Source organism: Microplitis mediator, chromosome 8, assembly GCF_029852145.1.
Source record: "Microplitis mediator isolate UGA2020A chromosome 8, iyMicMedi2.1, whole genome shotgun sequence".
NCBI classification, from domain to species: Eukaryota; Metazoa; Arthropoda; class Insecta; order Hymenoptera; family Braconidae; genus Microplitis; species Microplitis mediator.
The window spans coordinates 20880390-20895538 of NC_079976.1; the positions used below are offsets into that span (position 1 = coordinate 20880390).

General features: G+C 33.8%; 1 protein-coding gene across 1 annotated transcript; it reads left to right on the forward strand.

The window, feature by feature from the left end:
• The first annotated feature begins 12989 nt into the window (after positions 1 to 12989).
• On the forward strand, positions 12990 to 15149 carry LOC130673922 (uncharacterized). The gene is made up of 3 exons (XM_057479137.1): positions 12990 to 13257; positions 13707 to 14732; positions 15124 to 15149. The coding sequence occupies exons 1-3, from the start codon at positions 12990 to 12992 to the stop codon at positions 15147 to 15149; spliced, it is 1320 nt and encodes a 439-aa protein (XP_057335120.1).

The window sequence follows — 15149 nt, forward strand, 5'->3', positions numbered from 1 at the left end:
TAGCTTCACCTCAAACAAAAAAATAAGACAGCAACTAGAAATTAACGAAATAAGACAAGACATCTACGAACACACTAAATTATTTTACACCCAACGCACCAAACACTTGAGCATACTCAGTAATGTTGGTTTGTATAACGAAAATAACGCTCCATTTAGGATAAGATATAAACTACCACATAGTTTACTATTATAAGTCTGTAACAACAACTGTAAATAATTTGTAAATAATTGTAAATACCTAGCCGTAAGTTAGTTGATAAGTTAGTTGGTAAGTTAGTTAGTAAGTTATAAAAAATTGATCAAAGTGGTTTTTTTCAAATTTTCTCCACATAAATAAACAAATGAATCCCAATGACCTCATGACATGTAATGACTTTATAAATATTTGTTAAAATCTTAATAGATAGGAACAAATACAAAAATTGATAATAAATGTAACCAAACATTGTAATTAATGAAATAAAGAGAATTATAAAAAAAAGCGGCAGCGCATTAATTCTTGAGCAGTCTAACTGGCAAGAATACCTCATCTAATAGCGAGCAAGGCTATTGTAATCTTAACTCACTAACTAATCAAGTGCGCTAGCTTGATTAGTCTCCAGCTCTACTCTACAACTAAATCAGTTCTTTTCAGAACTCTTCACCGGTTGACTAGCACTTTTCAGCGCTAGCCAACCAAACCTCCGGGTTCGTAAGATAATTCTCATTGACGAGTTTCTCCAGCTAAGTTGACTAGCACTTCTCAGCGCTAGCCAACTCGACCTCCGGGTCAGTAAGAAAACTTATCATACTAGTTCTTCTCAGGACTTCTCTGCAATCTACGTAGAAACTCTAACCAACGGTCTTTTTAAAGACCAAATCGGCCTTTCTCAAGGCCACCACATCAATTAAACGTACGAATTCCTCTTCATTACAACCCAATTCACCGGCAGACTACTCGTTTGAACACTGTAAAACGGAGACTATATGATTCGAATAGACATGTCTCAAGCGTACTTCCATGTTCCGGTAAAGGAGTCACAACGCTGTTTCCTAAAACTCATTTACGAGGGAAAATTAATGCAGATGACGAGCTTGCCCTTTGGCCTCTCAGCTGCTCCATACGCGTTCGCCATGGTAACGAACTGGATCGTAAAGACCCTTCGTTCCAGGGGCACCAGAGTCGTGGTTTACCTGGACGACTTTTTAATAGTTGCTCAGGACGAAGAGCAACTGAAAATCCAGACAGCATCGGTTTTTACTTTGCTAGAAACCCTAGGTTGGCAGATAAACCGTCTCAAAAGCATTCTGGTACCCTGTCAAAGGTTAGACTTCTTGGGAATAACCTGGGACACCAGAAGACAACAAATCAGTCTTCCAACAAGGAAGATCGAGAACATAAGCAAACTGTTACGAGAAATGAAACAGAATCGGAGTTGCACTCTCAATCAGGTTCAGTCCTTACTAGGGCACCTGAATTTTGCGAGCTTCGCAATACCCAGAGGTCGGCTTCATTGCCGCCACCTTCAACGATTTCTCACACAATTCAACGAGAATCGCCTAAGGCAAAGACGTCAGATCGGAGCTCAGGTGATGGAAGAGCTCGATTGGTGGATCACATCTACTGCTCTGTCCTCTCAGCTTCATAAGAGTCCGATGACGCATTTCTTAACCACAGACGCAGTTGACAGCGGCTGGGGAGCGCAACTGGACAATGTCCACATGACGGGAACCTGGACAAAGAGCCAGCTAACTTGGCATTCCAACAAAAAAGAGATGCTGGCTGTCTATCTAGCGATCAAACAGCAATCTCAACACCTCAAAAAGCCCACATACTGCTACAATCAGACAATCGGACAATCGGAATGTCGTGTCCTACATCCAGAAAGAGGGAGGAACGAGGTCAGTAGGGCTGTACGACCTGACATACCAGCTCCTGCAGCTGATCGACCAGGTGAAAATATCGATGTCAGCCTATTACCTTCCCGGAAGATACAACGGTATCGCGGACAAACTGTCCCCAGGAGGCTCCTTACCAGAATGGCATCTGCTACCTGCAGCTACGGAAGAGGTCTTCGAAAGCTGGGGCACTCCAGAGATCAATCTGTTTGCGTCTGAGTACGTCACGTGAGACTGCAGAGATCGGTCAGCAGAATTAATCGATGCCTTCAGTCAAACCTGGGATTACAAGCTAGCATGGCTATTCCCACCACCCAACATGATACCAAAGCTCTTGGCGCATCTGAACAAGTGTTGAGGGCAATTCTTGCTAATAGCCCCCAAGTGGGATCGAACGTTCTGGATGTCAGATCTCACCAGTCGGAGCCAAGAACCTCCGATGACAATCAAAAACCTGGAACGAGTACTATCAAGAAGTGGCTGGCTTGGTGCCAGGAAAACGACATCGACCCAGGTGCCCCTCGCGGCGCTGAGTTAGCAAGATTTCTAGCAAACTTATTCATCAAAGATAAGCTTGCATACAACACCATACTAGTCCACAAGTCAGCGATAGCTACATTCTGTTCGGGAAACGGAACGACAGATCTGTCCTCGGACTTTCTGGTCAGGCAAGTTCTTAAATCAATTTCCGTGGCTAATCCTAGGAAAGTACAGTCCTGAATATGGGATGCGCAAATTCTTTTTAACTGGCTAGCTGCTGAGTTACCCAAACTATCCTTCTTCGAGGTTTCAAGAAGAACAGCTACTATATTACTGCTAGCATTGGCTTACCGGGTTCATGACCTGACTCTTTTGAAGATTTTTGCGAACCATCTTTTGAACTTAGGCAACGAGATCATATTATGGCCCAGCTTTGGCTCCAAGACTGACAGGGCTAGCTTCAGACAGTCAGGATAGAAGCTATTAAAGCACGAGAACATCTGAGTATGCCCAGTCACCTAGATTAAGGCTCTGTTGAAACTGTCGGAGGAGAGAAGAGCTTTACAGGGGCTAGACGATTTATTCATCACAATAACTGGCCCAGTTAGAGCCGCATCCAAAACAATGATCGCAGGATGGATCCGCTCAGTGCTTAAAGATGCAAACATTGACGCATCTCCGGGCAGTGTACGGGCAGCGGTGGCTTCCCGTGGCTGGCTAGATGACCTGCCAGTTCAAGACATTCTCGACAGAGGCAATTGGAGGTGTGCAGAAACGTTTAGAAACCACTACTATAAACAGGTAGAGGCAGCGGACTAAGGACCTCGGGGTCTCCTATTCAACAACTTCAAGCCAGTATAGAGGATATCCGTGATAAGTAAGCAATATCTATGTGTAACTAGTCGCCTAGAGACTGATAAACTAAGATAAGCTATTGTTAAATCAAATTTAACTACTTAAAAAAAAAAAAAAAAAAAAGAAAAAAACATTTTTCTAATATCTTATTACATTTTGCATTAACCTAAGACTACTTGTAACTATCATAGACACTGTGACATTTTATTAATAAAAGCAAACGTTATGTAGACTTTATAATAGACAAATCATTCTCCAAGAGAACATCCTACTCTCTAGGCTGTAAGATTATCTTTCTCAGATAACTTCATATACCATCACATAGCGTTGAGCGATCACCAGCAGATAACAAACAGGTCTCTCATAGGGATGCCGTGTATCGGCCATAGGAATCTAATGCGTTTTGAATTACAACAAAACACGTATTATATTCCGGAGCCGATACACGGCATCCCGGTGCATATCTTATTGGATGAGAGATGCTATGACTTATAACGCAGTCGCAACCGCCTACCAGGTGATCAAAGGTGGTAGCACTACGAGAAAGATGACAACAAAACACAAAGAGGTGGCACCTTAAATCTCAGATAAAGGTAAGTACAGAGCAGCTTCTCTCATAGGGATGGCGTGTATCGGCTCCGGAATATAATACGTGTTTTGTTGTAATTCAAAACACTTTCAATATTAACTTTTCCATCACTATGTGTGAAGTAGCAATTTATTGACTAAGTATAAAACTGTTACGTCCGATTGATTTTTATAATTTTCAAAATAATTTATTTTTATTCATAAAATTTTTTAACATACAATGAGCCACGCGAACAGCAAAATACCTGCTAAGGGAAACCTTAGTGGGGAGAATAATGCGTGCACCGACCAAAATGGAAAATATGGAGGGGCCGATAAGAAATTTAGGGCCCAGAAACAAAAAAGAGACTCTCTCTCTTCTGGCTGCGATCATCGGAGTGTGCACAAGTTTTTTTATTTATACAATGAAGAAAAAGAAAAGGAAAAGAGTTTGTTAAACGTGTATAAGTACTACATCATGAATTCGCACAGAGAAAGCAGGTACAATTAAAATATTAAATAAATTAAAAATATTCAGTTTAAAAATTAAAATATTAAATAAAAGTTGGAAATGTTCTATTAATTATATCAGAATTATAAAATAAAAATTCGAACGCGTGTAGTTTAAAATTGAAATATTAAATAAAAGTTTGAAATGTTCTATTAATTATATCGGAATTATAAAATAAAAATTCGAACACGTGTAGTTTAAAATTGAAATATCAAATAAAAGTTTGAAATGTTCAATTAATTATATCAGAATTACAAAATAAAAATTCGAACACGTGTACACGGAAAGAACGAGATTGGACTGGGTACAATGTCGGATGGTACTGAGTCCCATCTGGTGTGAAAAAAATTTACACATTGGACCTGCTACAATCTACATTGTAGTGGCTACAATGTACATTTAACTCAGTCTAATCTGAGATTGTACTCAGTTCCATCCAAGATGGGGCTGCGTAACATGGGACTGAGTCGAATCCCGCGTGGTGGTGGCTACAATCTTACATTGTAGTCAGTCCAATCTATAGGATGGTAACCAGTCCTATGTTACCGATGGGAGCTATTTAAATCTAACATTTATTCAGTTCCCATGCTACATTTAACTGACTACAATGTAGGATGGGACTCAGTACCATCTTACATTTATAAATTTAATGCCGTTAAAGTGATTTGAATTTACATATAGTTGTATTTTTCAGTGCAGTACAAGTGTTCATGTTTATTTGAATATTTCCATCTTTTTTAATTTATGTGTTTATTATTAGAGTAAATTATTTTCAATTTTTATTCTTTTAATTTTTAAAAGGTAAGTTGCTAAAAGTATCGAATTTTCAACAATTAAATTACGTTTTACATTAATCTCAAACACTTTGTCTTCAAACTAACCATTCTTTTTTTTATTTATTTAATTTATTTTGTATAACCCTTAAAATAATTAATGATACTGAAGTTAGCTGACGTCTAATAATTTTTGGATTTTTTTTTAAGCGAGAAATTATAAAAGAAAAAATATTTCCAAAAAATGCACTTATAGTCTTTTAAATTTTCTACATGTCCATATTTTTAGTTTTTTTTTTTTTTATTCAAATTTAATTGTTGAAAAAAAATCAAAAAATTTTTAATTGTCTGCTAAATTCAGGATCGTAAATAATTAAGCATATTTTAAATATTAAAAAAGGTTATGCACAATAAAAGTTTGAAACTTTCTCAATTTTTATTTACTAAATATAGTTTGAATTTTTATGAATTTAATAGGGTTTATTTCTTGTGAACATAATTTTACGGTTTTTATTTTTGTTTTAATATGTATGACTATTTTTTTTTTGTTAATTTTATGTTTTATAGACATGACGGAATCTATCGAGACCTCAAATGTTCCTACTAATATGAATATAGATATGTCGGAAGCAGCTAATAGTACATCTATTTCATTGTCATCAGAAAGATCGATTAACACTAATAATAATAGAAATTTAGATTTGACAAATGCTTATCATACTATCTGCCCTGAATGTAATACTCCTGTTAATCTTGATTCTGTCACATATGTCCCGGAAAGACAAGACTTACTAACATATTTAAATAAAAGCTATAAAGGACGATTGATAATTAGCTATTACAAATCTCGTAACTCATTATCAGATTGCTTATCAAATAATTTAGCAGAATTAGTCATAAATAGAGAAATGTATATAATAATGCTTAAAAAAAACGTAACAGTTGAATCACCGTTGACAAAATTAGAGTAAGCAAGTATTTCGTTAATTTTTGAACAGTTCTTCATTATCGTTAGTTATAGTAATTGAATAGAACTAATTAAAATAATCGATTAAAAAAACCACAATACTATTAATTAATAACATGAATGCCTTTTAATTAAGAAACAATAAATTGTTGCAAAAAGATCAATAAGAGTAAGAAATCAAAAAATAAAAAAAAACTAAATATTTAATTGGGACCACCACAGATGTGAAACTTGAAAAAAAAATTGTTTACAATTCATTTTAAGCCATACTGTTTTTTCTTATAACTTTTGAGAAATATTGAACAGCATAATTTATTTTATAAATTAAGTTAATAAATCTGTTTCCACTTTTACTTCAACTATATACATTGTAACGAGGTTTATAAATCCTCATTATCATACCATGATAATAGGCAGTTACCCTGGGTAGTTACCACGTGTTATCTGGTTTACCCGCTAGACTATACTTAATTATTATTATTATTTAATAATCCCTCTCCATTCGTATTTTAAATGGAAGGGATGCGCATCACGTCGACGCATAAGCATCGACGTGAATCTATAAGAAGGCCTGCGCGCCGTTAATTATTCAGCTTTATCTTTTTCTCAACTTTACTATTACTATGGATTTATAATAAATACTGTTTTATTCTTTTAACTCTTTTCTTTTAACTTTTACTTACCTGTCTACGACTAAGTATTCAGTAGTATTTAAGTATACTTTTTAATTACTCAAATAATCATTAACTTCAATGATTATTCTCGTGTATACCTGCTACACTTCCTAGCCTACATACCTTCCTGTAGAAGACGGCAACCCCGTAGAGGTGCATACCTGCTGTATCCTCATCCTAGCCTATAGTACCTGCCTATAGAAGACGGTAACCCCGTAAGATGTATACCTGCTACATCCTTTTCCTACGATACCTGCTCGTAGAAGCGTGTACCTGCCACGATCTCATCCCACAATACCTGCTTGTGGAAACGCGTACCTGCCGCGATTTACCCTGTAATACCTGCTTACAGAAGCGCGTACCTGCCGCGATTATCATCTACAATACCTGCTTGTAGCTATACCAGACAATTGTGATACAGAGCTCACAATTGTCTTAATTATTTATTGCTCTCAATCATCAACACCGGTGAATCAACATCTCACAGGTAAGTATAATAACACTATTATTATACCTTTGTAATTCTTGTGCTTCTCACTAGTTTGGCTTATCTTGCAAACACCTGTAGTCTACTATCTCTCTTTCTGGTATATTAATACCCTATAAAAGCCCCACGACTCCCGATCCTTTATATGCCTTTTGCATATATAAATTTATAGCCAACCGGTCGTCTGGTCCTTACGAACCGGGTAACACCAGGATCAGTTACCAAATTATTAGCTCATTAGCTAAAAGGGACACGGGCCCATTTAATTTAAATGGGTAACGGACGGTTGATTCATCCCTACTAGAGGGGTGGACCTCAACAACGTTTCAGCAAGATAATTGACTAATATTAATACTAATAGTTGTCTATATGGTATGGTATTCAGCTTTCATTTTAGCCCTTGATTGCTCATTCTTAATCTTTTACTCTATTTTTCTATATCCTCTAGTTCCAACTCTCTGAATACTTAAGTATATATCTTCATTTATTTTTGGTTATAAATAATTTTTTTTTTCTTTATAACGATAAATGAATTTTTAAAAAATCCCTTTTTTATGACCAAAAGTCGATGAAGTTATAAAATTAGAATATGATAGTGAAGAATTAATACCTTTCTAATATACTCTTATCTCATTTATTAATTGATTTAAAAAAACATCTAGGTGCTGATGTACATTACACTAAGGTTGACAACGAAGTCAAGGGAATTTATATTTCGACCCCTGATATGAAAAATTCAATGAAATCGTGGCCTGAATTCGTGTGCATCGATGGAACTTATGGACTTTTAAACAATAATTTAGTTTTAATGCTAATCGTTGTGGAAGATTCGAATGGGCTGACAAATATTGTAGGAGTTGGATTATTGGAACATGAGGACATACCATCGATGAGTTGGCTCTTAGAAACTTTCAAAAATGATAATAAGGATGCTTGTGCAAAAATAAAATCTTTTATGGCTGATAAAAGTGCAGTTGAACGCCATGTTCTGAAAACTCTATTCCCTGGGATACCTGTATATATTTGTTTATTCCATAGCATGCAAGCGATCAAACGAGGGTTATCAACGAAAGCAAGAGGCTTATCTAGAAATGAACAAGACCGTATTTTCAAGTTGATACAAAATTTGGCTTACAGTTCTTCAGAAGAAGATTACGCAGAAAAATATATACAGTTTTCTAGAGAAGTCCCACAGTCAGTGTTGGATTATTACAATGACAATTGGCACAAAATAAAAAATGAGTGGACAGTGTACAATATGAATGATGGTAATTTGTTGAATTTTACCAATAATAGAGTAGAATCTATCAATCAAAAAATTAAACAAGTTGTTCATAAACGAAGCACACTCTTGAGTTTTCTTCAATCATTGTTTATAGTTTTAGATTCACTCAATTCAGAGATAAATTTCAAAGCTGCTAAAAATTATATGAAAATTAAAGCTAAAAATTGTGATTCCAACTATAAACAAAAGTATAATGAGTTATTAACTATAAAAGCATTCCAATTGATTTTAACTCAACTTCAATATTTAGAAGCGATAACGATACATGAAGACAATAACGATTTTTTTTACGTGAAGGACCAACAAAAGTATAGTATCACAGAAAAATCGTGCTCATGTAATACCTGGAAATCATTGTTACTACCATGTCGGCATATCTTTGCATTACGAAAACAATTAAATATAACGTTATTTGATGAAGAACTTTGTGATCAAAGATGGACAAAATTATATTATAGGAAAACACAGAGAATATTTAATCCAGGTACACTTAACAATGAACCAATCATTTCAGTTTGTAATTTAACGATGCCGCCTATTGATACTGTAGAACAACGGAGCAGTGTCCTTGAATCATATATTAATCCTCTGATAACTGTGATAAGTAATTACTGTGGTTTTGCTTTTTATGAAAAACTGAAAATTTTACAAAACCTACAAAAGTATTGGTCTAATAAAATCGACGTCGTGATTCTTGAGGTACCTGCAGATGAAGGTGAAAATTTGATTAATACTACTGATTTAGGCAATGAATTAGGTATATACAAAAAAATGAGCGTGCCAGAAAAGAGAAAAATAACACTAAAAATAGCTGAAAATGTGACGAAAACGTGCAGTTTATATAGTGCGAAAGATTTTTTTGAAAAATTAGATATCTTGAAGGACCTGAGAGACTTCTGGGGTCAAAATAAAAAAATTGAAATAAACACCAAGTCTACCCCTGCATTGAGAAATAACATTATTTCTGAAAATAAAGATTGTAAAGATGTTTCACTTCCCACACCGATAAAAATAACAGGACACCCTCGGTTCAGCTCGATAACGATGCCTCCAGTTATTAAAAACAAAAAAACTACTAAATATAAATTCAACAAAAACACAAAGATGCCAGACAAAAGTTCTGTAAATTCATCTAAACAAACGGAATTCGTAGCACAGCCTACTGCAATTACTCCAGTCAAATTGATGTTGACGCCTGAAAAAACTTCTATAAAGTCATCTGAACAAACTGAATTCCTAGCACAGCCAACTGAAGTTCCTCTAGTCAAATTGATGATGACGCCTGAAAAAAATTCATCTGACCGAACTGAATTCATAGCACAGCCTACTGCAGTTACTCCAGTCAAATTGATGTTGACGCCTGAAAAAGATTCTATAAATTCATCTGACCAAACTGAATTCGTAGCACAACCTACTGCAGTTACTCCAGTCGAATTGATGTTGACGCCTGAAAAAAATTCATCTGACCAAACTGAATTCGTAGCACAGCCTACTGCAGTCACTCCAATTAAATTGATGTTGACGCCTGAAAAAGATTCTATAAATTCATCTGACCAAACTGAATTCGTAGCACAACCTACTGCAGTTACTCCAGTCGAATTGATGTTGACGCCTGAAAAAAATTCATCTGACCAAACTGAATTCGTAGCACAGCCTACTGCAGTCACTCCAATTAAATTAATGTTGGCGCCTGATAATAATCAAGTCAAGTTATTTGTACTACCTTCCGTATCAAGACAGTCTGAAGTCAGTCCAGTTGTTTCAACATCAATGCCTGATGTTACATTTAGCTCTGAGTCAGCTTTGCATCCTACGCCCACTACAAAGTCCATTAAAGTTAGCTATCGGAATTCTAAAAAAGAATATAAACGGACCAGTTCTTTACCAACTAAGTTTGAGTTATTGTCATTGGATGTTAAGTTGCCAATGATTTTGTCTTGGATCTTCACTGACAACAAATTCGTACTTGAAGTTTACAATAAAACAATTCAAAAAATTACTTTACTTCATTTAAAAAAAATTTCTGCTGGTACTCTAGAAGATCCAATAACACAAAGTCATCTTTTATTAATTAAAAAATACTTCACCCCGAAGTCATTTGAATTGATGGAAAAAATAATTACTGAAAAACAAAGCAACGGTCCGTGGACCTGTCATGATTGTAAAAAATCTCTTGGCGGTAAAAGTATTCAATGTGAGAGCTGTTTATTTTGGTTTGATTGGTCGTGCAATAATATTCGCTGTAAGCCACGTGGGTCCTGGTTCTGCAAAAATTGCAGCAACGTCAAGTAATTACTGACGAAATTTAAAAGCAACTATTATTTTATTGGTGCAATTAAAAATAAATGTTATTCGATATTTTTTATTATAGCGTTTGTGTTGAATATATAACTTAAAACGATAATTTTGATTATAAAATGTTGTCATAAATAAGAAATAAAATTATATTTTGTCATTACAATAAAAAAATAATATAAACAATATTAATTACGACTATTCATTTTATTATTTGAATTCACTTGTGGATTAACAATAATATCCTCATTATTTAAAAGTGTCGAATAAGTGTGGAATAAATTATTCGAATAATGATTAAGTTGTTATTATTATCTGTATCTGGACAATAAAGATTTATATATATATATATATATATATTCATAAATCTATATATATGTATAAAATAATTTTTAACATATAGTATACAGGTTTGAATAAAAGTGTGATATATTAAAATAATTTATTAATTATATATTTTTTGTTGTTTTATTTTTATGGAAGTTTTATTTTAAAATATGTGTATTAATTCAGCAATGTATTCAAAATAGCCACCAAAAAATTTATTATATATGTCACGTATGGCGCTGCAACTCATACATCATCGTCATTAAAATTAAAAATGCCCAGTGCATACATTTATTTCAAATAATAGTGTAATTTAAAGTAAAAAATTCTTTTAATTAAAAAAAGTCTTAAATCCACGGAGAATCTAGGGATATATTATAGTCACGGGAAAAATTATTAATTTGGAAAATTGTTCCCTGTCTTTTATTAAATCCACGGGTTCCAGAAAATTTTATCCCGTGTCTGTAACCTGTCTCGAAGTTTGTCTTGCAGTCACGGGCCGTAGCGTGGCTCGTGTAGATAGACACTGCCTGTATTGAAATATTTAGCTCAAGAAATCAGTGATACTTTTGATGAAAGACCAGGAATTTATTATTCTCCAGGAATCACCGACGGAAGTAAAAAAATTAATTCCACTGGTAAATTGCAGAACCAAGTGAGTTACGCTAGAAAACAATTAATCGAATCTGGATTATTAGTTATTAATAAACAAAACTTGTCAGTTTCGGAGGAGCCACGAAGTAAGTTTAAATTTTCTACAGATCTTTAGAAATGATGTTGACATTAAATTTTCTGATTGTAGCCACGGAAGCTTCAGCAGAGAGCCTGAAAATCCTTCAGTGTGCTCAAGGCGATGATTGGAATTCAGTAAAAAAAGCTTGGGAAGATGCTTTCGTAATCCGAAAACAACTGAAATTAGATAGGCAAGATAATCTTGTTGAATTTGATATTTTTCCTTGTATGTCTGATCAAAGAGCTGTTGAATTAGTAAGTTTCAAACATTATCGTGTTATACTGTCAGCAATCGATTATTTAAAATTCACAAACTAACTCCAGGCTTTTTAATGTAGATTCATACTGATTTTGAGTACCAGTTTGGTAATGCTAAATCATTAAGGGAATCTTGGACTGCATTACGGAGTAGCTTATAAAGTTTCATTGCATCAAAAAGAACAGATAATTTTAATTTGGCAGAATTGCTACAAAATCTTTTAGAATTACCAGATGGTTCGTTGAAATTTTATAATTTTAAATACCAATTTATTTTTGACTAAATTAATTTAATATTCTATCATTTTAGCAAATGAAGATGCTATTATTCTTTCGTTATTATTAGATGCGATTAGATCAAACATTGCTAGCACTACAAAACGACGAAAAACTGATTCAACACATATTGCTGACGATAGCAAGAAAAATATTAAAGATTCATTTATACTACACGTTGAGGTAAAATTTTTGTTTATCATCAAAAATCTTTTTTTGGCGGTTATAAAAAAATTATTAAAATTATATGTTTTCTTTAGAATGTTGATGATTTAAAAACAGAAGTTGAAAGACGAAAGAATTTCATCAATGAAAGTAAAGAATTTGTTTACCCGTTTATGGTCTTTGTGGGACCTGCAACTTCACCTTCAGCTTTTTATACTATTGTAAACAAAGCGCAATACTCTTTCGCATCAGTTATTGAAACATTAGACACAACATTCAAAATTTTCCTGACAACTTCATGCCCGTTTCCTAAAGCTTGCAGTAACGTATGGATATTCATCAAAAAAGTCTTATACAGAATTTCATCACAAGATAAATCATCGATCCAATTACAAAAAGCTATAACTTTCATAGAAAACCATTCCAATATCAAGTTCGATTAATTAAAACGTTATAATGGATCCACAACAATTTGTCCAAGATTTAAATACATCAGCTGCTCTTTTTGTTGCCAAGTTATATGATTTTTCTGATCTACCCCGTAATCGTGTAAATGAGATAACAAATGGTGTAACCGAAATATTACAGTGCCAGTCAATAAAAAATTTGTTGAATCAATTATTGGATCGATTAAAACATTTAGGAGAATCATCTGATAATATATCTGTATATACTATGATGCTTGATGCATTATTAAATCCATTTAACTTGTTCAGTACTGAAAGTAAAAGCTTACAATATTTTCAAAATTTGAATACATACATACCACCAACAGAAATAAAAGTAGGTGAAAAATTAGTTTATAAAATTGAAAATGACAATACGAGTTTAACCGTTAATGATATTTATGTTCAAGTAGTACCGTTACGAAAAGTTTTAGTAAAATTTTTTGATTTGCCTCATATTTTTGAAGATATAGTATCATACTTAAATCAATAAAAAAAAGAATCTATATTAATAACAAATGTAGTACAGTGTTCCATTTGGAAAAAAAAAAAAAAGAATGTGTTGGTAATAAACTAGTTTTTCCGATATTTCTTTATCAAGACGACTAGGAAACTAACAACCCTTTAGGTAGTCACAAAGGATTAGGAAAACTAGGAACCATATACATTATTATTCCGTGTTTACCACCTCATCTGCAGTCTAAAGTTGAAAATATTTTTTTATTAGCATTATACAAAGCCGAAGATTTAAAGCACGTATCTTTAGAGATAATGTTATCTCATGCTGTTGAAGAATTGAAATTTCTCGAGTCAGACGGTATAACTATCACAACTTCATCAGGTCAAACTCAAATTTATTTTTCGTTAGTGGGAGTTATCGGAGATAATCTCGCAATTCATTCAATGTTAGGATTCATCAGTTGTTTTTCGTCACATCATCCATGCAGATTCTGCTCTATTAACCGTCAAGAAATAAATACCATATTCACTGAATCACTATGTGACTTACGTACATCAGAAACTTATCATCAAGACTTAATGAAAAATAAGCCATCTGAAACTGGTATCGCAAGACAGTCCGTGCTAAGTAAAATCGAATCTTCAACAGCTATTGACCTTTTAACAGTTGATGTGATGCACGATATTTTAGAGGGTACCGCTGAATACGACTTGGGTTTGATTCTGAATTATTTCATTACTACGGCAAAATTTTTCACTCTGGATGAACTTAATAATAGAATCGAAAGTTTATATTACGGTGACGAAGCTAGAAATAAACCACGAACTCTTAAAAAAGCTCAGATTAATGAAAAGTATGTAAAAATGTCAGCCGCTGAAGCACTTTGTCTCATTAAAAATATTGGGGTACTTATTGGACATTTTATTCCACGAAATGATCCTTATTGGAAATTATGCATACTATTAAAAGAAATAATAGATATAGTAACATCTACAGTTATTCATTTTGACCTATGTGACTATTTAGAGAACTTGATCAGTGAATATTTAAGATCTTTGACTCTCTTATTCCCTGGATGTTTAAAACCTAAGCACCATTTCCTTCTTCATTATGCTCGAATAATGAGACTCATGGGTCCAGCTTGGAATTTGAATACCATGAGAGGTGAAAGTAAAAATAAAGAGTCAAAAATAACCGCACGGGCATCAGTAAGCCGAAAAAATATTTGTAAAACATTGGCGGTAAAACATCAGCTTCATTTAAGTTATCGATTCTTACTTAATTCTTCTCCAAGTAAGTCCTGCTATGACCGTGGTGTGTCTGATAAGCTACCTACAAAGAATTTACCTGAATATAAATCATTTGCATCTTGTTTACCCGAAAATATGCAAGACACGGTATTGGAAATAAATTTCATCAAATTTAAAGCTCGGACAATTAAAAAAAATATGATTTTAATGATTCCATCAGAAACAGGCCCTCAGTTTTTTTTAGTGCATATTTTATTTGAGGATAACTTGGATAATTTGTTTATAATAACAAAAGAAGTCACAAGTTATACTTATTATGATGATCATTATCAAGCTTATCGAATTGACAACAATGCATTTGTTCACGTACCAAATTGGAAACTTTTCAATCTCCCAGAATTGGAATATTGTAATATGACACATATTACATACAGTGGACTTGGCCATGCATATATTGTAA

What these genes read in the sequence shown, in the direction of transcription:
- LOC130673922 (XM_057479137.1), top strand. Translation starts at nt 12,990, where the DNA reads ATGGATCCACAACAATTTGTCCAAGATTTAAATACATCAGCTGCTCTT. An exon ending in TAACTTGTTCAGTACTGAAA is followed by an intron (nt 13,258 to 13,706) that starts GTAAAAGCTTAC and finishes TTTTTTTATTAG; the next exon opens with CATTATACAAAGCCGAAGAT. An exon ending in CTTACTTAATTCTTCTCCAA is followed by an intron (nt 14,733 to 15,123) that starts GTAAGTCCTGCT and finishes TATTACATACAG; the next exon opens with TGGACTTGGCCATGCATATA.